General features: G+C 32.9%; 1 protein-coding gene across 3 annotated transcripts in view; it reads right to left on the reverse strand.

Annotated features, from left to right (window-relative positions):
- Positions 1-596: 596 nt before the first annotated feature.
- LOC150101453 (deubiquitinase DESI2-like) overlaps positions 597-24,576 on the reverse strand; it is a 74,046-nt gene continuing 50,066 nt past the window's right edge. The window contains exons 4-6 of one of the 3 annotated variants that reach the window (XM_090400613.1): positions 20,551-20,644; positions 6,653-6,794; positions 597-1,381 (exon numbers count right to left, since the gene is read on the reverse strand). In XM_090400613.1, the coding sequence (XP_090256739.1) occupies positions 1,208-1,381; positions 6,653-6,794; positions 20,551-20,644 (410 nt within the window). In that variant the 3' untranslated portion in view covers positions 597-1,207. The remainder of the gene's footprint in view (positions 1,382-6,652; positions 6,795-20,550; positions 20,645-24,576) is intronic. The other 2 variants (XM_090400611.1, XM_090400610.1) reach the window with 2 other exon arrangements.

The raw sequence follows: 24,576 nt of genomic DNA on the forward strand, positions 1-24,576 counted from the left end.
TAATTTTACATCTGCATACAGATGAACAGTGTCCCAAACCTATATGCCCCAGTTTAATTTTTCGATCATCAGATTTACTGAGGTATACAATGTCTTAAAAAACATGGCTAGTATATGATATTGTCAATTTCTTTCTAACTTGGAGGTGCACCGATGGATCAGAGAATTTTACTGAATAGAATGGACTGGGCAAAAAGACAATATCACTAGCCATTGTGACATGGAATAACTATAGCTGATGATATATGTCTTAACAACCACATGATAACATCTTTGCAAATATGATCTGTAAAATTACTGTGAAGAGTGAGGTACTAAAAGAATTAGCATAACATGGCCTCATTACATTTTCCAGAACTAGAACGCTCAAGAATTATGTGAAACAAATTATATGGGACATGGAGGTTAAGGCACTGTATACTAAAATCCTGTAATCTTTAATATTCTGCACTCATCAATAAAACTTAATAAACTGAAATAAAAGTAAATTTTATATAGAAGAGAAAAATATAATATGCAAGATATAAATACTACCTAAATTTGTTTATATTCATAGTATTAGCTTAAAGACAGCTCTAAAAATGAATCTTTTTCAATTTCAAAAAGTTGCAAATGTTGTATGCTATAAATATATCAATATTTATAACAGTTATAAGACAATACTCATTTCAAAATTAAATGTTTAAAAATCAGGTCTTACTTATTAATGTTTAATTTCTAAATTGTACAGATCATATGAAAAAAAAATTAAAAAAAGTTGACTTTTTAAGTCACACTATCTTCAAAAATTAGGGAAGTGTCAAACTATAAATGCTAATAAAACATTAAAAATGATTAATTCTGTTTTATATGCTAGATGCCTAGTATGAATGTTATCATGTTTTCCATATACAACATAATAAAAGCATTAATTCTTTATTGTCATAAAATACTGTCGATGGTAAGGTAAATTATATGCTATATGCAACACAATGCGATTCTTAGATATATAAAAAGTTGCTTGCCTTATAACAACTTCCTGCTCTAAATAACAGAACAGAAAACACTAATCATTAAGTTTATATATCATGAATTAGTCCTCATAAGTAACTGAGGACTAGGCACAATGAAGAGACGGTTTAGACTTTTTTTTTTTTTTTTTTTTTTTTAATTATGGCACTTTAACAACCGACACGTAGTTCATAGCCAAAATGCATTTCATAAAATATCAGAGGTGTCCTTCCTTATCTTGGCTTGGTGAATCTACATTCTCCTGTATTGATGCTTGAAGAGCAATTGGAGTCAACCATTCCTTTGGTAAACAGCGCTGCAGGAATGGCACCCTGGAACTAAAGTATGCAAGTCGATTTACCCAAGAGGGAATGTCTCTACCACAAAGAATCTGTTCACAAAAACAATGGTTGAAAGTTGAAAATTAGAAAAACTAGAATAACATTATTCATACAGAGTAACATAATGAAGCACTTTTATTACACATTAAACAATTTAAATTTTGTTGGTTACTAGTTCTTCAGCATACACCACCATATACATGTTTTGTTAAGAACAAAACATGACAAGCAATCAGCTTGTTGCCAAATTGTCTGCTATTGTTTTCTTGAAGAAATTTATTTATATCCTTGATAAATAGTTAAATGTTACTTGCACACCAACAGAATATTCCTATAGTAGAAAATTATAACAGTGGGATGATAATAATAATGCAGTCACTATTGTTCATACCGAACAGCATTCATTTATTCCAATGGAGAGTACTATTATCTCATATGGGAAAATTTCGAAGTTCTAGTAATAGTGGAGGTTGCTTATGAATAAGCTTGATAACTGGAAAGCGACTTCCACAGTCTTTAGAAATGTAACAAACCAAATTAAGCTTCTGACCTAATGCCCAATCCTCACCTTATTGTGGTGCTTCCCATTAGAAGGTAGTTAACCAAAGTGTAACAAAATGATAGTACAGCATGGTGAAGTGCCATGCAGGCCAGGGACATTGCCAGTTAAACAAGCTTTCTGATGTTTTATCAATGAATCAGGAAAAAAGAGTTAAAAGTCAGCTACTAGAAAAAAATTCAAGCTGAAAGCTGACCTAACTGAAGATAGGTAAATGAATGTAATCAGCATCGATAGAAAACAAGGAACTAATAGAATTATGTCAATAGCAGAAAGACTGAAATAGTCTAACTGGTATTAAAAAGGCTGTAAAGGTGCATTACCTCTAAAGATAGATTTAGTTAGATTAATGTCACTTCTCATACTTTCCAGAAATACCTGTTTCAAATTCTGTGTTAGTGTTGAGAAGCCAAGGTTTTATTAGATTTGAAACTAATATTCTCACTTCAGTCCTACCTTCATCCAGCCATCTCGATAACAATAAACCACCTTCATCTAGATAAAGTATTGCCAGAAAAGTAAATTCATCAGGTACACATTCACTTTTTTTAATTCTTTGATGATCTCTCTCTTTCATATAAAGATTTTTTCTCAAAATTGGATCTTCCTTCTGGGTTTCAACTATCAAGGATTTTCTCAATTTTGAAAATTGACTTCCTTAACTCAATAAATCTATTTTGTTAATCTGTTCATCCAAAAAAAGACACCAAGAAGATTGTATTTTAGCATCTATTTCTAAACATCTAGATAAATAATCTGTCACAACATTTTTCTTCCCAGGAACTCAATATCAGTATTATGTAAAGACATCCAAATTTGTTTAAACAACTTTACATAATTTATATATGGAAATTTATTATTAATTGAATTATGAAATAAGAAAATAAGATGCACATAAATATTATTATACTGATAAAATTCTCAGCTATCTTGTCAAAACTATATTCTATTGTAGAGAGAAAAATGCTGGATTCACTATTAGCAGAAAACAAGTAAAGATGTAACCGCTCTAACTGCACGAGATGTAGTTAGAGCAGTTAAGCTCTAACTACATCTCGTGTGGTTGAGCTAAACAGGTAACTGATAGAAAATATTTCATTTCACAGCAAGAAGATGAATCAGCAAAAGTATACATATACTTTTTTAACATTGCTTTGGAATTAAAATACTTGTAGGCATTTTTCAGCATATATTAAGTAGCCATCAAATTAATGAGAACCATTGTTTTATTATGCCAGTGATGAATGTACTTATCTGTGATGATGACTGAACTGCTCTTTGTTGTTTTGCAATGATTGAAAATAGAGATTTGGTCAAACATCAAAATGCAGAATTGGAGAATGATACTAAATTATGCCTATGGTCTCAGAGAAAATTCTATTAAAGAAAGGGAAGCATTTTTTGAGTCATTTGACAAAAGGCAGTTGACACAAAGTAAAAGGAAAAGTTGGTCCTTGTTGGAGATCTTAACAGCAGAGCAGGAAATGAATACCAGACATACATAAATGTTTTTGGAAAATTTTGAAAAAAAGAGAAAAGCTAATAATAATGAAAAGTACCTGCTGTACTTCTGTTCAGAACATGGACTAGTTCATTATGCATGCAAATTCATATGGAAAGAGAGAAGACACAGGAAATAAGAAAAATCTCACTGATTATGTTATTCTGGATAGTGATATCTCTATGCTGGTTCAGAAGACAAGCATATACAGGGGATTTGAAATAGGAATGAGAGTGAATATTATATTGAAAAGAAAAGTGTGTAAGAAAGTTTTAAAAATCAACAAAGTTAAGCTGCTTTCAGAGATCAATTATAGACTCAAATATACAAATATTATTCAAGAAAATATGAGAGTCTGAAGATGCAAATCTTGGAGACTCAAAATCAGGAGTAGGTCAGGAGGTGCTCTGAGAAAATATAGAAGAAAAAAATTAAGAAAATGAAGCAATGAAAAATGAAGTTATCCTAACTAATACTGACCATGCAAATGTTTCATAAAAATTGTTTTATGAAATTATTTAAATTAAATTTTTTAAAATTTTAATTTATTCCTTGATATCTATTAATGTAAATGGAGTTATCCTCCTGCAGTCAATAATGTCACAAATTAATATCACATGCCTTTAATTTAATTGTTGTTCGGTTTTATGCTTATCTCTTCTTGCTGCAGTGTATCGAAAATGGCTATGAAACATAGCTGAAAATTCTATAGAAATAAATTATTTATTTATGTAAATGGCTTCTGTAATTATTTACTGTTATAATATCTTCCATTATAACGACCTTCATATAAAGGTTATCTACATGCAATTTATATGATATGCTAAAATCACACTAACATGCCACTGACACTACTGACCTGAGGTGAAAAAAAAACCTTACTACATCAAAGCTAGAGTCCTTTAATTGGTTACAAATCAAATTGCTTACTACATCAAAGCTAGAGTCCTTTAATTGGTTACAAATCACTAAGAGATATATTAAGTTTAGAGAAATGTGCTCTCACATAATTACTCACAGATAAATTAGAACAAAACAGAATAGATGGTGGCAATAAGGGCTGAAATTATTGCTTAGAGTTCTAAAGTAAAAGTTTACTGGAGAAGAGCATACATGGACTGAATGTGTGCAATCCAAATTCTTGTGATTGTTATGCCACCATTATTGTTTAGATTAGGATGGTTGATCAAAATTTCACAGGCTTCCTTGAATTTGTGTTCATACCAGGTTTTTGCATGATGTAAAAAAGGCACCTTTCCAATCAATTTGGTGTAGGGTGTTAAGAGCATGATTTGAGAGGCCTGCTTCACCAAAATTTTTAATTTTAATGTGTTATGTGTGTTCTGTTTTTATCGACATCCAGTTTCATCAACATAAGCTAAGTTACAGGTGCAATGGATCCATACCGCCTAGGGTGGGCTAAGGGGGAGGAGAGGATCCTTCAAGGAGTTAAAAATGTTTTTTTTTTAATTTTATAGGTGGTTTAACAGTAGCATTAAAACTGTAATGGTATAGAATTCTATTTATTTTATCTGATAACACTTTAATGTATTAAAGTGTTATCAGATAAAATTATGATATTTTTGCTATAGCTACTGTCTACAAATGTTGATAATAATTTGTAATTCTTGTTACGTGATGACGTGACCAGTGTATCCAAGAAAGGAAGTGAGTTTTGATTTTCAATTTCAATGGTAAATTGTATGTGCTCATGTTGTTTGTTTAGGTGGCTGAGGAAAGTGTTTCAAGTCTGAAGGCTGTGTGGTCAGATACCAAAAATATCATCAACATATCTAAGCCAAACTCTAGGTTTCAAAGTAAAGTGGTGATTCCATGGCTGTACCTTCTTTTTGTAGATAAAAATTATTTTGCCACATGAAGTAACCAGAACATAGTATTATTATTATTATTATTTGACACCTCTAGTATGTGGCCAAAGAGACAAGTAATATCGGGCAGAAATTTGTTCTGTAAAAGAAGAATTGTGTCACTGATTAATGCATTTGTGAAAAGGGCAGAAACATTAAAATTGACCAATAAATCATCTTTGCTGAGCATTATGTTTTAAATTTTGTTTATGAAGTATTGTGTGTTCTTTATTTTTTCGCCAGAGGTCAGGTAGTAGTGTTAATTGACCAAATTAGTGTGACTTTAACATAGTATGTAGATTGTAATATAGCTTGTTTCTTTGTATACGTATGTATACTCCAGATGAGGACCTTGATATGAAGGTTGAAACGTCAGATGATAATTTTAGTTTATATTCAACTGAAGTTTTACTACAACACCATAGTTATTTCCATAATATTTTAATAATGAATGTTGATCACTGTGTAACTATGAAAGAAAGGATAAATGACTATATGATTTACTCCTATTCAGATGAGATCAACAGTGAGTCATGATTCCATATGGTCAGCACAGGAGGATATCAGAAAAAAAAAAAGTTACAATATCTTTTGGTTTATATTCTAAGAAGAATGCATTAAATCATTTATCTTATGCAGAGTTTTTCAGGATTCTCTACTCCTGCAGCATCATATTTGAACAAAATGCCAGGTTTGCAGTTGCTTTTCTTTGTAATGAACATAGACTACAATTTCTATTATGAACTGGAAAAATCAGATCTTGTGGACTACAAAATACAGACTAGTTACTGAGTAAGATGGAACAAGATAGTCTACAGAAGAGTAAATCCTTATTTTAAATAGTCTGAAGAAAGCCATTAAGTATTAATCTATAGGGCAAACTTAAATCAATGACTGTCTAAAGTTCTCACAATTTTGAAAATCACTGTATTTAATTATCACTCATTTTATTTTTTTAAATATTTTTTATTAGTGCAAAAATGCTGATAAAAAAATTAGATATGCAATGGAATAACCTATAAAAATACAGGTTATCCAACTACCTATAACAGTTGTCTGAAAACTAAGTGGCATGAAATTGATTTATCCACCTTCATCTAAATAGTCATGCACAGTTAGTGCTATGCATGCTCAATTCACTAATGCAATGTGTCCAATCACTCACTTTTTCAAAGCAAATTTTAGTGTTAGTTTATTATCTTGAAAATAATCTTCAAAACAAGACCAAATTTCTGGTATCAATAAAAAAAAGTTCAGTTACATAAGCTTATTACATTTTTAAATTCACAATTATGTCTTTATATCAGATACATATCTCAAATATGAAGCATATTGTATGTTATAATCATATTGTACTTATGCTGTAATTTATATAATCAGACTACAGTCTCACCAGTGATAAAGCACCAGAGAAATGATTACAATTCTTATTCATCAAGTGATAACGATCGCCACGAAAATCTTTTCCCAACTCCTCAATAATCTGCCTTATGTCAGTATCTGTAAAATCTGTATGTCCAATTAATACGGACTGCCTATTTGGGGGGAAAAAATTAATTTTGATATTTTTGGTAAAATTAAATCACCCTAATAAAAAGAAATAGTACATTAATATGAATATATAAGCTTATACAACATTTTATTAGCTTATATATTCATTATGTATTAGCTTATGTCTGTTGTAAAGATACATCATAAACAACAACATGTATGTTTAGAATAGAAAACACATCTAAGGATAATAATTAACTTTATTTAATTATAAAATTATTAAATCAATATTGGTCGCCAGGACATCTTCATGGACACAAAGATATACACGATACCTGTGCATATCTAGGTATTAAACAAAGACTGAGTGTAAAAGGAGGATCCTAAGGTTCTAATTAGTGCCTCCATGAGTACAGTGTTCAGATTTTGATTGTTTTGCTGAGGTGTCAAGATGATCATCTTAAACATTTTGGATGGGGGAAGTAACAATATTTATCAAATATGGAGAATGTTGTAGTGCCATGGAAGATTCCAAGGATAGTTTTTCAGATTTGTATTTCTCTGTATAATAGGTTGATTTTCTTCCACTGGAAGAATGGGTGTAGTGTAGACAATGGATATAATTCATATATTCATCCATTTGGATATATGTTTTTCCTGGATAACCTAAACTGTATCCCAACTCTTTCAAAGTATGTCAGTTTGAAAGAGTTGGAATAAAGCAGACACCCAGATGATATAGATGATGAAGGGAGATCTTTTGGACAGTAGATAAGGGTAACTAACTTTTGATATGGTTTAAAGAAAGTCTATATGTTGCATTTCTCAAGGATGTATGAACTGAAGTGGTTAGGATGTAAGAGATGATAATAGATTTGTTGTGATCTAGGTTTTGGTATATGTATGTGTGTGGAGGGAAGGATTGGAAGATGATGATTTTGGAAAGGGGAAAGCAACAGAATTAAAAAAAAAAAAAAATAGCCAATGGATTTTCCTTTTTCAAAATCAACAGAACTCACTATCTCCAGCCTCTTCAAAAACCCAGTTCCCAAAAAACCTATTGCCCTTCCTTACATCTGAGGCACCTCAGAAAAAAGATTTCACACATTCATAAAATATACAACATACAGACTTCGTTTAAATTAGTGTTCTTCAAACTACAAGTCATTACCCATTAGTGGGATGTGAAATCTAATTTTGTGGCATGATTGGCATTTTTTTAAATGAAAAAAGAGATTGAAAATGAGAGTGGATCTCACAAATTCATGGCTTAAAATAGTTTGATTTGATTTTGTACATGGCTTCAAACATAACTATGAAACAAATAGATGCTTCTCTTTGTTTCATAGCTTGCAAATATCTTGTTAACTCACTTGAGCAACTATACATTCCCAATGTTGTTGCAGCATATTGAAGAGAAAACATTATCAGTGAAGACAGCCTGAACAAAATAAAACTAGAGATATTGTTAATTTCACTTCTCTGTCTCAAACATTTAACTATTATATTCCAGAAGAGAAATTTGAAACATTAAAGAAAAATGTTTGGAAAATCAATTTGCTTTTCATAACTCTGAATCAATAACTGAATTAAACTTGGCGCCTAAAGAAGAAAATGAAATATTACAGCTTAGTTCGTTATTTACAATGAAGAATGATTATAAGACATTAAGTTTATCATTATTTTAGATTAAAGAAGAATTTCCACTACTTAGTAGAAAGTGTATTAATATCATTACCATCCACAATCTATTTATGTGAACCAGGATTTCCAACCTTGAGATGACCGGAAAGAAAGAAATATGAACAATGCACTAGATATGCATGTAACACTGCCTTCATGTGTTCCATATATGTGTTTCTAAAAGGACCTCCCAGGTGAGACTTTGACTCCATGAGGTCTTGGGGTAATAATAATAATAATATTGAAATGAACAGGCAAGCACATCAATTGCATTAAATCAAATATTTACTGATTTCTGTTTTTGCATTTAGTTTGAGTTTTTTTTTTTTTTCTATGTTGTATTTAAAACTTAATATAATTTTATTTGTTATTAATTTTGTCACATTTCTGTTTTTACTTTATTATATGTGGTAAATGTACCACACACACACACACACACACACACACACACACACACACACACACACACACACACACACACACACACACACACACACACACACACACACACGTGGTGTGTGTTGTATACTGAATCACATGATGTAAAATGTATTTCTTGTTGTAGGTTACAGCCAAAAAGGTTTGAAAAACCAAAAATTAGTTTCCCTTATCTGCTTAATAAAAGATCCTCATCATTATCTACAGTTTTAAATAATCCACGGTCCCTTGTCTGGTTCAAGTTCATTCACTGCCAATGTAAAATGTGTTAGCACTAACAAAGAGACTGAACGAGAGAACATTTGTGGATAGCTAAATAAAAAAACTGAATCCCCTACAGAACAAATACGCAACAGAAATGAGCAACTTTTTTTTACACTGCTGTCCAAGACCTCAAAAACCAACTGCCAGTTGGTTTTTGAAGTGCTACAACTATAACATCTCTGTTATCAGAGATGTTGAATTTACTGAACCTGTCAACAATTTATAAGATATTTTCCCAGAATCAGTGGAAAACTGGGCCAAGCATTTTGGAGAGCTCTGTGATTTTAAAAGGGTTTTGTTAAATATTCTTCCATCTTCATGTGTTGTGTGTCCAATATCCAAAACTGACATTGGCATATTAAAAGAATAGATGAAGATGAAATATTCAATGAAGTGCATTATGTGAAGAGTATGTGTGAATCTAAGAGTGGCAATTGAAAAAATGTGGTGTGACAACTAGCGAGGGACAGCAAATGTCATACTTCTCTATAGCAAAGATTACAGCAATACACAAGGTATCAATAAACAGTCAATAAAGAGACAAATCAATAAATAATATGGAAAAAAAAAAAAAAGTGAAGCAATTCAGTATCTATACATAAATAGAATTTATAATCAAATGTGTTTGTATAAATTAATTCTTTGTAAAAAGTTAAAAACATATGCAATTTATCCAAGTCTGATAACATCTGTCACAGTGAATATATGGCTCAGCCAGATAAGTAAAAATTTCATTCCTCTTGTATGAAGTGTTAATGCTCACCAGAATATTATAAATGGTAAAACATGCTGCATTATGCACACATAGGCGGGTCATCAGCCCTCAGTAAATAAGAATATGTGCGATAAGCATGACCTATGTGAAGCTTAGCAAGAATCCTGTCTTCTGTTTCTATGTCGACTAGACTGCCAATGCTTAATATCATGCAATTAGCTTTGATCTTATAAAATGTCTGTAGTCTGTACAGCGAACTGTCAAACAATATGTGAAATTATGAGCTGATCTAGCAGCTGCATTTGTAGTCTCATTTCCCTTAATTCCAATATGGCTGGGAATCTAACACAACCAAACATTCAAAATGAAGAGTCTTCGTTTTGTACAACAGTTGTAACATCTCACAAAGCACTGATTTATGTGCACCAATAATCCAGAAATTCTTCAACTGTAAGTATTCTGTTATATATTAAGAGAAGGAGATCCATAGAAGATGATGAAAAATGTTTTATCATTTCATAATGGATGTCATCAAGACCAACTGCACTGGGATGAGACACAAAAAAACTAGCTCTTTTTAGTTCCACCTTATCAAATGGCTGAATGTACGGCACAGTCTCATTGGTAGAAAAACTGTTTCTCTTGTTGCTGTTTCAATATTAAAATTCAATTTTTGCAATGGTTGCTTGAATAATCAATGAGGTAAAATGGATCCACGATTGTTTTTGACTCCGACATCTTCCATAATGTGCTTTGGTCCCCTGATCACATTATGGAAGATGTCATCTATTACGTTTGATGTGGTGGGGTATCTATAAAACATACCCCATGCTTTGTCTTGATTTTTTTTTTAGCTGTCTTGCACTCTGGGTTCCTCCAAGGCATTGGAAAGTTTTTAGATTTGGATGAATTTGTCTTCAAATATTTCAAGGGACCTCAACAGGGTCTCCTGAAACATTTGAGAATAAAGGATTCATGCTCAAAGATTTTTTCTTTGTTCAGTGCCAGAGTTCCCCCCAGATGATCCACTGCAGCACCATTCACTTTTGTAGGCAAGCCCATTAGCCAATTTATCCTGGCCAGGCCATCCAAAACCACCCATTTTGCCATAGCTGAGGCCAAAGTAGTGCAAGACTACCAGGATCCCCTTCCCTTAACCGATGTCCATGGGTTGCACTGCATGGCAATCATGGCAAGACACTGGATCCAGGTGATGGTGGTCTGGAAGAAAGGATATTAAAAAAGATTCAGGAGAAGTAGAGTGCAGAATATGGGATGAAAAGCAAAGAAAAATGAGGAAGAATTAAAAAGGCCAGCAGCACCATCACTATGAGGTTCCTTCCACCACAAACAGGTGTCCCCATGGGGAGGAGTTGGACTGATGAAAGGAGCCAGTTGTCAGTTGAAACTGCCCAGGCAATATTAATAACACAAACACATTTTACAAGACATTTCTGATATGGACTTTTACAATTTCATAAGCAATTAGGTCATCTAAAAAAATATGACATAGATATTATTATTATTATTATGTGACACCTCCAGGGAGTCCAAAGACTCATCGAGGGAGAGTGTGCCAACAGCATCGAAAGATTGATCTCCTTCCGAACTACTAACTGCGCTCAAACTTGCTTAACTTTTGCATACGCCATTAATAGCAGAGTCGATTTCTGTCTTGGTTCCATGAGACCAATCTTTGCATATATTAGTAGTGTATGTCCTAGACCAGGGGTCGGCAAACTGCAGCTCGCGAGCCACATGCGGCTCTTTAGGTATGTACATGTGGCTCTGAAGTAAAATTGAAAATGAAAATAAACTATCATAGTTTCATTTATAAAATTTTTAAATGATTTTATTCACATAATGGTGATTTCATTTGTTTTATAGGTCTCGCAAAACTTCATGGCACTAAGTTGTGCGATGTCAGTGAGGGGAAAGTGAGTGTGGAGGTATACAGAGGGAGTGGAGGAGATGGCTGAGCACATGGTGGGCATGGCAGCCAAACAAAGTGACTAATTAGGATTAAGTTTTAGGGTGACTTGACATCTGAGGTCATTTGCAGAGCAACAAAGTGACTAATAAGTGAGAAAACGAGTGCCCTCTACTAGGCAAGGCAACGTTGGCGATGGTGCAATGTAAACGCGGAGTCCGTGTCGCTTTGCTGTTTCTGCAATTTAGTATTCTCTTTTGGTTAGGTGCATCCAGAAACTGTATTAAGGTGATAAAGGCAACCTGGCAATTATTATTATAAAAGCAATTATTATATATATATATATATATATATATATAATATTGGTTATATTATATTTAGATACGTTGACGGTCATGATTTACCACGCTGTTTTATTTCGAGTGCAACTGTTACAATAAAACGTGTTACTCGTGAGATTTATTTTTATTATATTTTCGAATTACAGTCATTTATTATTTTGAATAACCACTTGGTTCTTTTTATTTTCTTTTTATATAATCTATTTATATAACATGTTAAATAAAATATACAATATTGTTTAGGATGCTTTTCAACAAACTAAGAAAAACAACAGACGAGCATCATGACTTTAAAACTGAATGGACTGAATCTTTGGCGTTTATCTTGAACTCAGATGGCCTTCCAACCTGTCTTATTTGCCAAGAAAAACTGGCGTACAACAAAAAGTCAGATTTGGAGAGACACTTCACAACAAAACATGAGACATTTGCCAGAAAATATCCTGTCAGTGACACGAGAAAGAGAGCAGTTGAAGAACTTCAGAAAAATGTTGAAAAATCAAGTTCTGTATTTAATTATTGGAGAGAGCATGCCAATGATGTTAACATTGCAAGCTTCGTAGTGAGTCAGGAGATAGTTAAGAGAGGAGAAACATTCACAGATGGTGAATACATAAAACGTTTTGTTTTGTTAATGCATCTGAAGAACTTTTTCGGGATTTCAAAAACAAAGAGATTTTAAATAAAATTAAAAACATACCGTTATCTGCCAATACAGTAGCAGATAGGACAGTTACAATGTCCTCAAATGTGACCAACCAACAATTCGAAGACGTTAAATTAGCTTCAGCTTTATCAACTGCAATAGATGAGTCCTGTGATGTCAAGGACACAGCACACGTTTCCTTTTTTGTATGGTATGTATGGAGATATAGACTGGAAGGAAGAAAGATCGCATGGCAGGAAGGAAATGGAATTTATACACCTACTGAAAGATAATTACTTGAAGAAGTACGTGATGGAGGGTACCAAGGGTGTGAGAATAGTGGACCTTGTCATAGGATCAGAAGAGCTATCCATAACCAAGGTGGCCACACTGCCTCTGATTAGTGAAATTGACCATGCGTCTTGACTTAGGAGATTGTAAACATGAGGAATATTCTCTCAAGAAGGAGTATACTTACAAAGGAACTACAAGTCAGTTGACTATAACGAGCTTAGGAGGAAACTTGAAGCTGTGCAATAGCATAAAATCCTACAAGAGAAGGATGTTGGTACAGCATGAGAGATAGTTAAGGAGCATCTATAAGAAGCAATATTAAATTGTTTACCAGGAATGTTAACTGGGTAGCAGTTATGTGGATGAGTAATATCATTAAGAATGAGCAGCAGAAAAAAAAAAATGTTGTGTAAGATATATACAGAGAAAGGTGACCAGCAAGCTCATGATCCAAGTCTCAGATAAAAAAGGTGATCAGCATGGCAAGGAAGGTAAAATCAGATTATGAGAAGAATCTAAAAGAGCAGGTCCAAGGAAATCCCAAAGAGTTCTTTCCTTACATGGCAAGTAAGAGGAAGAATGACTATGAAAGATTAACCTTAATGTGTGGTGATGATGGTCATTGAGGTGACAGAAGCAGATAAAATAGCTGAGTTACTAAGTGACCACTTTGCAAGGGTATATCATCCAAGTAAGGTCACTGCTTAACATATGTGACAGACACTAATGTGGGAACAGAGGTGGATGAATTGGAGGTTCTTAGGATATTGCAGAATCTCAATGTAAACAGCTGTGGAATTAGATGGGACATCAGCTCGAGTTTTGGGAGAATGTGCAAGAGAACTGGTAATGCATATGACTAGGTGCTTTAATTTAAATTTCAGCTCTGGTAAAGTTCCAAGAGAGTGGAAAGAGGGCAAAATAATTCCCTTGCATAAGGGAGGTTCTAAGACTGCAGCAGCAAATTATAGACCAATCAGCATATGAGGAGTAGTGGTAAAAGTAATAGAAAAACTGGTAAAAAAGAGAATTCAAGAATGGGTGAATAAAAATATGATACTGTATGAGGGGCAACATTGCTTTCTGAAGGGTAGGTCATGCCTTAGTAATTTACTAACTTTTAACAACAGAGTAACAGCTGAGATGGACAAAGGAAATGTCTACACAATTTTGCAATGGCATTTGACAGAATACCACATGATACTCTGTTATGCAAATCAGAACAAATGGTAATGGATATGACACTAGTTATGTGGATAAGAGGGTGGCTACTGGACAGATATCAAAAAGTGATATATGGACGGACAAAAACAAGGAGAAAACAGATGACTAGTGATGTGCCACAAGGTTCAATGGTGGGACCACTAGTGCTTAATTTGTACATAAATGATACACAAAATAACCTGAAAGGAAATATTCAACTGTTTGCTCATGATGCAAAATTAGAAAGAGTAATAGTTAATCAAGAAAATGTTGAGAGCTTGCAGAAAAATTTAAATAGGCTGTCACTATGGGCAAAAGATAATGGCTATCAGTTAAATGTGGAGAAATGTAAAATTATGCGTTTTGGGATAAATCGATTACAAGAGCTGTGTATCACATTGATGGCAATGTACTCCAGGAAACAAATGAAGATAGAGATTTAGGGGTTGTGACAGAAAGAGTTAAAGTTCAGAGGACATATTGTTAATGGAAGTTTATTCACTTGGTTAGACTATAATAAATTTAATTTAATCCTTCATCCAAGTGTAAGTAAGCAAACAAAGTTTGCACCTGAAAATATCTTCAGGACTGAGGCAAGGTGGTGCAGTATACATGTCCGCAAGAAGATGTGCTTTGCATTATGGGAGATACTGAGACAAGGAGTGATGAGAGCTTGATCCACCTTTGCTTGGAGTTGCCTGGTGTTGCACCGCCTTACCTCAGTCGTGAAGATATTTTCAGGCGCAAACTTTGTTTGCTTACTTGGATAAAGGATTAAACTAAATTTATTATGACATATTGTAAAGTTTGCTAAGGTAGCCCATATGATACTTGGCTATTGATGAACACAGAACGCATTAACAAGTAGAAATAAGGAAGTTGTTATTCCTCTTCATAAGGCCTTGATACATCGAAATCTGGATTACTGTGCTCAAGTCTGATTTTCTGAGGATGAGGAAGCAGTGGAGAAGATTTAGAAGTGAGAGATCAAGATGGTGGATGGTCTGTGGAATGTTCCATAAGAGGATATATTGAGGATGTATGAATTGCAGAAATTGGTTGATAGGAGAAAAAGAAGTGATATTATAGAAGCATTTAAGTTGCTTAAAGGATTTTATAAGACTGATGTAGGGGAAATGTTTCAGCAATTGGCTAGAACGTTTCCTTTTTTGGTATCTCCCATATCATCCTTGGAAGTTGAATAAAGGTGTGGTTAATAGGGTGCGAGGACTATATTTTTTGTTTGTAGAGTTGTGAATGAGTGGAATGAGTTGCCAGAGTTAGTTGTGAGTGCTTTGTCTGTTAATAGGTTTAAGGAGAGGTATGAGAGATTGTGGATAGATTGGGTCTCCCCAATTTATTCACACTTCATGGAGGTGCTCATTTAATAATAATAATAACTTATGCAAAGAAGATTTTCTAAAGCAAATAAAGATGTACGAAGGTTGTTTGAAAAGTTTGATAAATTTCCAATAGACCATTCATTCATACCAGTGTCGGCATGTATGACCCCTGGCAAAATTTTAGCTACGTGCGTCAAGTAGTTCTTGTTTGGCAAACATTTAAAATGACCGTGCTCGCATTTTTCATATAAATGGAGAAAAACGAGTTTCAGTTATAAAACAGTTTCATTTGAAGAAGTGGACGGCTGTGCAGATCAAAGCCAAGTTAGATGCAGTTCAACGGGGACTCTGCATTTTTGGATAAATGAGTTTAAACATGGTCGCAAGTCCATCGAAGATGAAGTGCACTACAGATGCCCGACTGAGGTCACTATGAAGGAAATGATTGACAAAATCCATGACATCGTTATGGAAGACTGCTGAGTGAAAGTACGTGAGATTGTAGGCATCTCAACTGAATGGGTGTATAATATCCTGTATGAAAAATTACACATGAAAAAGCTGTGTGTGTGACAGGTGTCGCAATTGTTGACTGTCAATCAAAAATGCTTGCGAAAAGACATTTCAACACAGTGTTTGGCGACGTTTAATCACAATTTGCAGGATTTTTTGCTTTGATGATAATGTAGACGAAACTTGGATCCACCACCACTACATACCTGAGTTCAAGCAGCAGTCAAAACAGTGGAACAATGCCCGCTGAAAGAGCACTGAAAAAAGCAAAGACCGTTTTGTCAGCTGGGAAGGTCATGGCTACTATTTTTTTGGGATTCCCAAGGAATTATCATGATAGACTATTTGAAAAAGGGTAAGGCAATAACAGGAGTCTATCATGCGTCGTTGTTGGACCATTTAAAAGAAGAACTGAAGAAAAAAACGACCAAGATTGGTGCACAAAAAAGTGCTCTCATGAAAACAATGCATCATCCCACACATCGACCATCGCAATGGCAAAATTGCATGAATTGTGGTTCGAATTGGTTCCACATCCACCGTATTCTCCAGACTTCGCCCTGTGTGACTTCTTGTTCCCAAACTTAAAAATTTGGCTCAGTGGAGATTTTCTTTGAACGAGGATGTCATCAAGGCTATCAATGACTATTTTGCACAATTTGACAAATCCTACTTTTTAGATGGGATGAAAATGGAAACTCGCTGAACCAAATGTGTAGACCTCGAGGGAGACTATGTTGAGAAATAAAGGTGATTTTTTTCCAAAAATGTGTTTAACTTAATTTTTTTAAAACTTTTCAAACAACCCTCATATATGTGTGTGTGTATCATCATAATCAATCTCCTGATTTGTACCTCTAAGGAGTGTTCAGGTTACTTTGACACTACGTGATTATGTTTATATTATTATTAATCTCCTATCAACAATTTTCCTTCAAACAAGTCTATTACTTGTGAGAACTACAATATTGTCATATCTAATATTTCGTGCTTCTAAAACACTTCTCACTGAATCAATCCACCCTGACCCTGGACTTCCTCTCTGGATCTCTTTCCTGCCATCTTCACATCAAACACCTGTTTTGCTAATCATTCATCACTCATTCTATTTAAGTGGCCATACCACCTTAGATTAGATCTCTTGACACATTCTTGAATGCTAATAATGTAAAGTTTCTTTCTAATATTTTCATTTTTAATATGATTCTGCCACTGATGCCATTGGTTCACCTCCCTAATTCTTCTCAGAACCCTCATATCTGTGGTCTCTAGTCTTCGATCAAGTGCTTTATTTCTAACCCAACTCTCAGATCGATAACTTAAAACTGGTTTGAACACCGTCTGCTAGTTTGGTGTTTTGGCTAATTTCTCACTTATTCCATATAAATTTATTCAGCTGGCTACCCACCATACCAGCTTTGCTTATTCTGTTGGCTATTTCCAGGTTTAAACTGCCATCTTCGCTAAAAACTGTGCCTAAATAGATGAAATATTTTACTTGTTCTATAGGATCTCCTTCTGAATCCACCTGAAGTTTAATATGCTCCTTCCTATTTTCATAGTTTTGGTATTTTTATTGCTGATTTTCATGCCATATTTGTTACAGCTGTTATTCAATTTAGCTAGAAAATCATGGAGACTTGCACTACATGTGCTTAGGAGTACAACATCATCTGCATAAAGCAAAAGAGCTAAGTTTGACATATCCAATTCTTATATCATGCCTAACGCCACTTTCTTATCATAACATGATCCATATAAATGAAATAAGAGTGGAGATAATGTGCATCCTTGTCTTACCCCTGATGTTACATTATACCATCTTCCTGTATTTTCTTCAATTCTAACTGCTAACTGAAATACTTAAATACAGATTATGTATTGCCTGTATAATGTTTCATTTACCCCATATAATTGAAGTATTTTGAAAAGCTTTCCTCTGGGCAACATGTATGCCTTTTCCAGATCTACAAAACTTAAGAACACATCTTAGTGATAATCCCACCATTTCTCAACTATTTGCCTTAAAGTGAAAATGTGATCTTGACAACCTTTATTTGGAAGAACAACCAGCTTGTTCTTCCAAAATATTTCTCAACCTTTTTCCAAGTAGGCTTGCATAAATCTTACTGGGAATACCTAGCATAGAAATTCCTCTATAATTCTCACATTCAGCTTTATTCCTTTTTTTTTTTTTTTTTTTTTATAGATGGGTACTATGAGAGCTCTGCACCAATCATCAGGAAGTTGACCTTCTGACCAGACACTCTGAATTATGCACTGTAAAACTTTGATACCTCCATACTTATGCATTTCTGGCGAATACCACTACTCCAGCTGCCTTACCACATTTCAAGCTTTTGACAGCGTTTTCTATCTCAAGTATTGATATAGACTTCTCTTTGCATCCCTGTTGAAAATTTTCTAGTATGGTTCTGTCACTGCTAGGTGCTTTTTAACAGTCTTTCAAAGTAATTACTCCAGACATCCAGGATATCCTTATCTTCAGTTTTCTTGTCACCTTTATCATCTTTGATTCTTTTTACAATACTCTGTCCTCCATTTCTAAGCTTTTTCAGTAGCCTCCTGAACATTTTGCCACCTTCCTAATATTTATTTTCCATATTCTTATTAAAGTCTTCCCATGACTTTTGTTTAGCTATTTTTACACATAGCTGAGCTTGCTTACATTTTTCTCTGTATTCTTTTAGGATGTCTGCTGACTTGTTTGCTGGAAACTTTTGGTATGCTTTCTTCTTTTCCAGGACTGCTTCTTTAACTTCTTATGTCTACCATGGTGTTCTTAGTTTTCTATACCTGTAGACAATTTCACCACATACCTCCCTAGCTGAATCAATTAATGTCTTCTTCATAGTTTGTTACTGAGACTCCAATTTCAGTTAAAGCTGAATGGAACTTGAATGATTTTGAGTTCACATAGAAATGGGCTCAAGTAAAGTTTGTTTTACTTAGGACTCTCAGTCTGATATGTGATTTCTAACAATGGATATGACTTTGGTTATTTCTTCAGAAGCTTTCATATAGAATGCAAATTTGTTCTGAAGTTAAAGCTGTTGATAATATAGAAAATTAATCCATTCTAAAGTGATGTATGGCTGATATAATTTTTAATAATTAGTAGTGTATTCAAAGGCGGTTCTTGTTACTTTCATATAGAAAGTGCATTGGATGAAGGCATGTTTTCTTCAGTGTTCTGTGATTTTAGGATGCAAGACGAATTTAACTATCTTACTGTCATATTCAGAGCAGTCTTGGTTTTAATTGTGTTAGTCTTTCTCCTGTGTGAATTCAAAAAGGAATATGTTTCTGTAAGTAGCAAGAAACTGCCAGAAATTTTGTCTGTATAGGAATTATTGGCTTATGATAACTGAAAGGAAACTGTGGAGCTAGAATGTTTTTTCATGTTGTTTGGAGTTGTAATGTAAAGAACACACTAGCTCTTGCACAGTTAAGTAGTTGATTTGATGTTGTATATATTTGACAGTCTGTTTTTTAATGATTTTTTTTTTTTTTTTTTTGGTAAATTAAAGAATTTTATTTGGTTGCAAAAGTGTGAAGACCCAATCTCTTAATGGGTTGAAAGAATTTAAATGGTTATTAAGGTTGAATAGAAAGGTTATGATGTTTAAGTGACATCCTGAGATATGAAACTGTGTGCAAGGTTAATTAGGAGTTTAGTTTCAGTATTTTCTTTTTATTTAAACTTAAAGAGTTTCACTCACTCGAAGCGTGAGGAAGTAAAAATAAATACTTCCCACACACACTCAAACATATACAAGTTAAAACTAATTTGAACAGTTGTTCAAATTAGTTTTAACTTATGGATCTGAGAGTTGGGTTAGAAATAAAATATTTGATTTCATACTGGACACAAAGGATATGAGAGTTCTGAAAATAATTAAAGGAATGTACAGATGGCATTATCATATTAAAAATGAGGATATTAAGAAAGACCTTGCCATTGTTAGCATTTAGGAATGTGTTAGCAGAGCTAATATGAGGTGTATGGTCACTTAAACAGAATGGGAGAAGAAAGATTAACAGAACAAGCGTTCTTTGCCAGGTTGGCAAGAAAAAGATCTAGGTGGATTGATACGGTGATAAGTGCCTTAAAAGATAGAAATTTAAGATCTGATAATACCAGAGTCTTAACAAATAACAGATTAATTCAGAGGAAAACTGTCAATCAAAAGTCAGTAATGATGTAACTTTTTTATATAGTGCTATCATAATATCTTGTGCCCCCCCCCCCCTCGAAGGTACACGTCAGGAATTTGAGGATGAAAACTTATTACTAAGCATATTATTAATATCTATAACAAAAATTTATACACATGCAATTCTCATACTACTGCTTAATGATTTACAAAATAAGGAACATAAGTTGTTAATAATAAAAGCGAATTTACTTGAACTTAAATTGTTCTCCTAAATCATCAGCATCCTTTGGAGCAATTTCAAATATGCCAGAAAATGGAAAAGGGTGTCCTCCATAAGCAAATTCTAGAATTCAAAACAATTTCAAGATTGAGCTTTTCTAAAGTATTAAAATGATATTCTTCAATAGTTTAACACTACTAAGATAACTTATTTTGGAGAGAGAAGTTCAATTTCCACTTATTACTGAAATTAACAATAATATACAGAGAAAACAAACAATCTTTAAGTCATTGTCCCCTGCAAAGAGTAACAATTTTTGATTTATAAAGAGATTTTTAAAAAATATTGCACAGCTCATTAAAGTTCAAATTTATAAGTAATTTGGTTTCCAGCCATACACTAATTCCAGTGCCTTTCATGTTTTGAAAAAAAAAAAAAAAAAAAAAAAAAAAAAAAAAAAAAAAAAAAAATGAGTTATAGGACTATCATATCCCAAGCAGCTGATGTGAAGTTAACAGCCTATAAAAGTAGACTAGTCTGAACTTATACTTAGGTATAATTTAAAGGCATTATACAATAACTTGACTACACTCAGATGAATCACTTGGATTTAGAGAAGATGAAGAAACAACTAAAAAGATCCAATGGTCAGCAACCAAAATTATATTGGCCCTATGGAATTGTATATATAAGAATAGACTAAGGAAATATGTTCTTGAAAGTTTGAGTAACAGAAGGAAAAAAAGAGACATCACAGAAACATATGAGTAAGCAATCTTACCGCATAAACACAAGTGAGATTTTACAATTCGTGGCAAGATCATCTCTGGAAATTGAGTAAGAGTGTGGTAAGAAGGCATGTCATATTCAAGAATTCAAGAAAGAGAATTATAACAGATATTTAGGCATAACATAATCTGGAAGAGGTTTTCCATTATAAGTGAGCTAGCTAATATTATTATTATTATTATTACGTGACACCTCCAGGGAGTCCAAAGACCCATTGAGGGAGGACACCGACTCTAAATCTCTCTGTTTCCACAAGCTACAACTAACCACACCTACACCAATTTTTCATTGCCTTTTTGCCTTGAGAAGATGGATTTTGTATATTTGCAGCATTTTTTAAAAATATTTCTATTAAAATTTTGATGACTTCCTATTTCTATAACAACCATATCAAACTCATCATAAAATATCATTACCGGAATCACTTAAGTTAATTCAAATCTTTATTTGTAAAATTTTCAGCTAAGTTTTATATCCATTGTCAATATATTATAGGAAACCACAAAAAAAAAAAAAAAAAAAAAAAAAAAAAACAATTCAATTGAAAGTGCATGATATTATGTGTACTATTGGCTGTAGAAGAATAGCTCCATCTGCATTAATAGATATCCAGATAAATTATTTTTAAATACAACGAAAAATTAATTACAAATTAAGGAACACATAAATGGCGAGTATTAGTCAGTATAACTTCTCAAAACTGAGAAAGTTTTAGGAAATCATTTTTGTTCAGGTTTGGGTTGCAAATGTGTACTTCACAGCATTCATTGTACAGTCTTTCCAGAAGAAAATAACTTTTGTGTAACATTTTAGTTTTGTTCTACTGAATCCTGTGTTTTGTAGATAATACATGGCTTGCTAAACCAAAGATTTGTTGGGTTCTTTAAGTGAATTGTATTCCTGATGTTCTTCAGGATGAATTTGTGCAGAACAACCAGTCTGTCAATAACAATAAGCAGCAAGAGGCAGGGAATTCTGTAAACTCCAGGATAAGAAAGGGAGGATATTTGTCTTTAGATCAGATAAGGAAGGTATTAAGTTTGCAAACTAAGGAAATGTGCTCTCAGAAAATTTGAGTAGCAGAAGGAAAAATAGGAGACATGACAGCAGGGCCAGATTTAGACTTGCTGAGGCCCTAAGCTATACAAAACCCAGAGGCCCTCTACTGTTTTCAGAAAAATTTAAAATATATACGCCTTTTTAATATATGAAAATATATTGTCTTTTAATTTTTATTAAAAAAAATAATAAAGTATGTATTTACAAAATCACAGAAATAATTATATAATTAAAGGGTTTTAAAAACGACAAATAAGGCTCATAGAACAGAAAGTTTTAAATTAAAATAGGAAAATAAAATGTAAAAATTAAATTAATATAACAACATAATTGGTAGTATATAAAAAATGAATCTTTTATTCAGGTGAAAATTTGACAGTAGACATCACATAAAATTGGGTACCCAAAATTCCAAATAATACAGGTACATATATATATGTATAATAAATTAATATTGAAAATATGGAGTGGATAAATTGTTATAATACAACAATATTTAATAGAAATAATTATATTATATAATCCTCTAAAAGGATCTAAGATATAACTTAAAACATTTTCTTTATTGATTTCCCAAAAGCAAAATTATTAATTATGTCATCAAAAGATATGCTACATAACTTATCGCTTTCTATACACACGATGCTAAGTGCAGACAATATTTCTTGAGACACAGATTTTTCTACGAATATTTTTTATCAATTTTTATATATTTTTGTTTTTTTATTTGAGGCACCAGCAGATTGCGAGGCCCTTTGCTGTAGCTTTTTTTAGCTTATACATAAATCTGGCACTGCATGACAGAAACATATCAGTTAGTAAGAAATCTTACAGTATAAAAACAAATAAAATTTTACAGTTTGTGGAAAGTCAGGAATGGTGGTTAGAAAGATAGATATCTAGGAACATAAAAGTTATTTTCTTCTGGAAAGACTGTACAAAGAAAGCTGTGAAGCACACATTTGCTAAAAAAACACGATTGCCTAAAACTTTCCCAATTTTGGGAAGTTATACTGACTAATATTCACCATTCATGCATTCCTTAATTTGTAATTAATTATATTTAAAAATAATTTATTAACTAAATTATTTTATTGTAATTTATTTTGAATAACTATTGATGCAGATGGAGGTATTCTCCTGCAGCCAATAGTGCACATTATATCACATCCTTTCAATTGAATTGTTGTTCTCTTTTTTTGTGGTTTCCTATAATTTATAATATATTGACAATGGCTATGAAACTTAGCTGAAAATTTTACAAATAAAGACATTTGAATCAACATAAGTGATTCTGGTAATAATATTTTATGGTGAATTCTTCCTCTTATATATCAATTGTTAGAACAACCATGTCAAATATTACCCACTATAATCAACATTGTTTCCCCACATTAATAGTGTCTAAACAATCTTTTCTTTTAGGGTTACACGGTGATTAGCATTCATTTCAAAAATTTATGGAATTTACAACCGTATTAAAAAAACTTTTTTTTTTTTTTTTTTTTATTCCGACGTTTCGATCTTCACATCAAGATCATCATCTGGAGCGTACATAAATATACAGGACAAGCTGAGTTACATCATTAACTGTAAGCTAGAGAAACAATGATTTGATCACATGTTATTCTACTGGCGTGACCTCTGGTGGAAAAAAAAATTATTAAAAAAATAAAATAAAATAAAAAATAAATTTTTACATCAAGCTAAATTCCATTTTTACAATGACAGGAATAAACATTCTTTTAGATGGTTTTCTTTCAGAAACAATTTGTGTCCTATTTTTAGTATTACAATTCTTATTTCTGATTTACAATACTGGATTTTCTACAGTCCTGTTTATAGTTGTTCTTGGTGAGGAAAGTTGAATATATAACTTCCATATGTTTGGGATTTTTAAACCATCGTTGTTCAGATTGGGGTGATTGCTGATAATCTCACAGGCTTCCTTGAATTTCCATTCATACCATGTTCTAGTGTGATGTAAACAGCTGGTGGTTTTCCGATCAATTCTGTGTAAGGTATTCAGGGCATGATCAGAAAGGCCAGCTTCACCATAATTATTATATTTAATGTGTCGTTTATGTTCTTTTTGTCTAATAGGAATTGTGCGTCCTGTTTCTCCTATATATGTTGTAAGTACAATAAATCCGGTATACTCCAGGGTGAGCTAGTGGAGGGAGTGGGTCTTTGGATGAGTTGAGTAA

This window comes from Typopeltis vanoorti, chromosome 11, assembly GCF_054136105.1.
Source record: "Typopeltis vanoorti isolate ZY-2024b chromosome 11, IOZ_Tvanoo_1.0, whole genome shotgun sequence".
In the NCBI taxonomy this organism is placed as follows: Eukaryota; Metazoa; Arthropoda; class Arachnida; order Uropygi; family Thelyphonidae; genus Typopeltis; species Typopeltis vanoorti.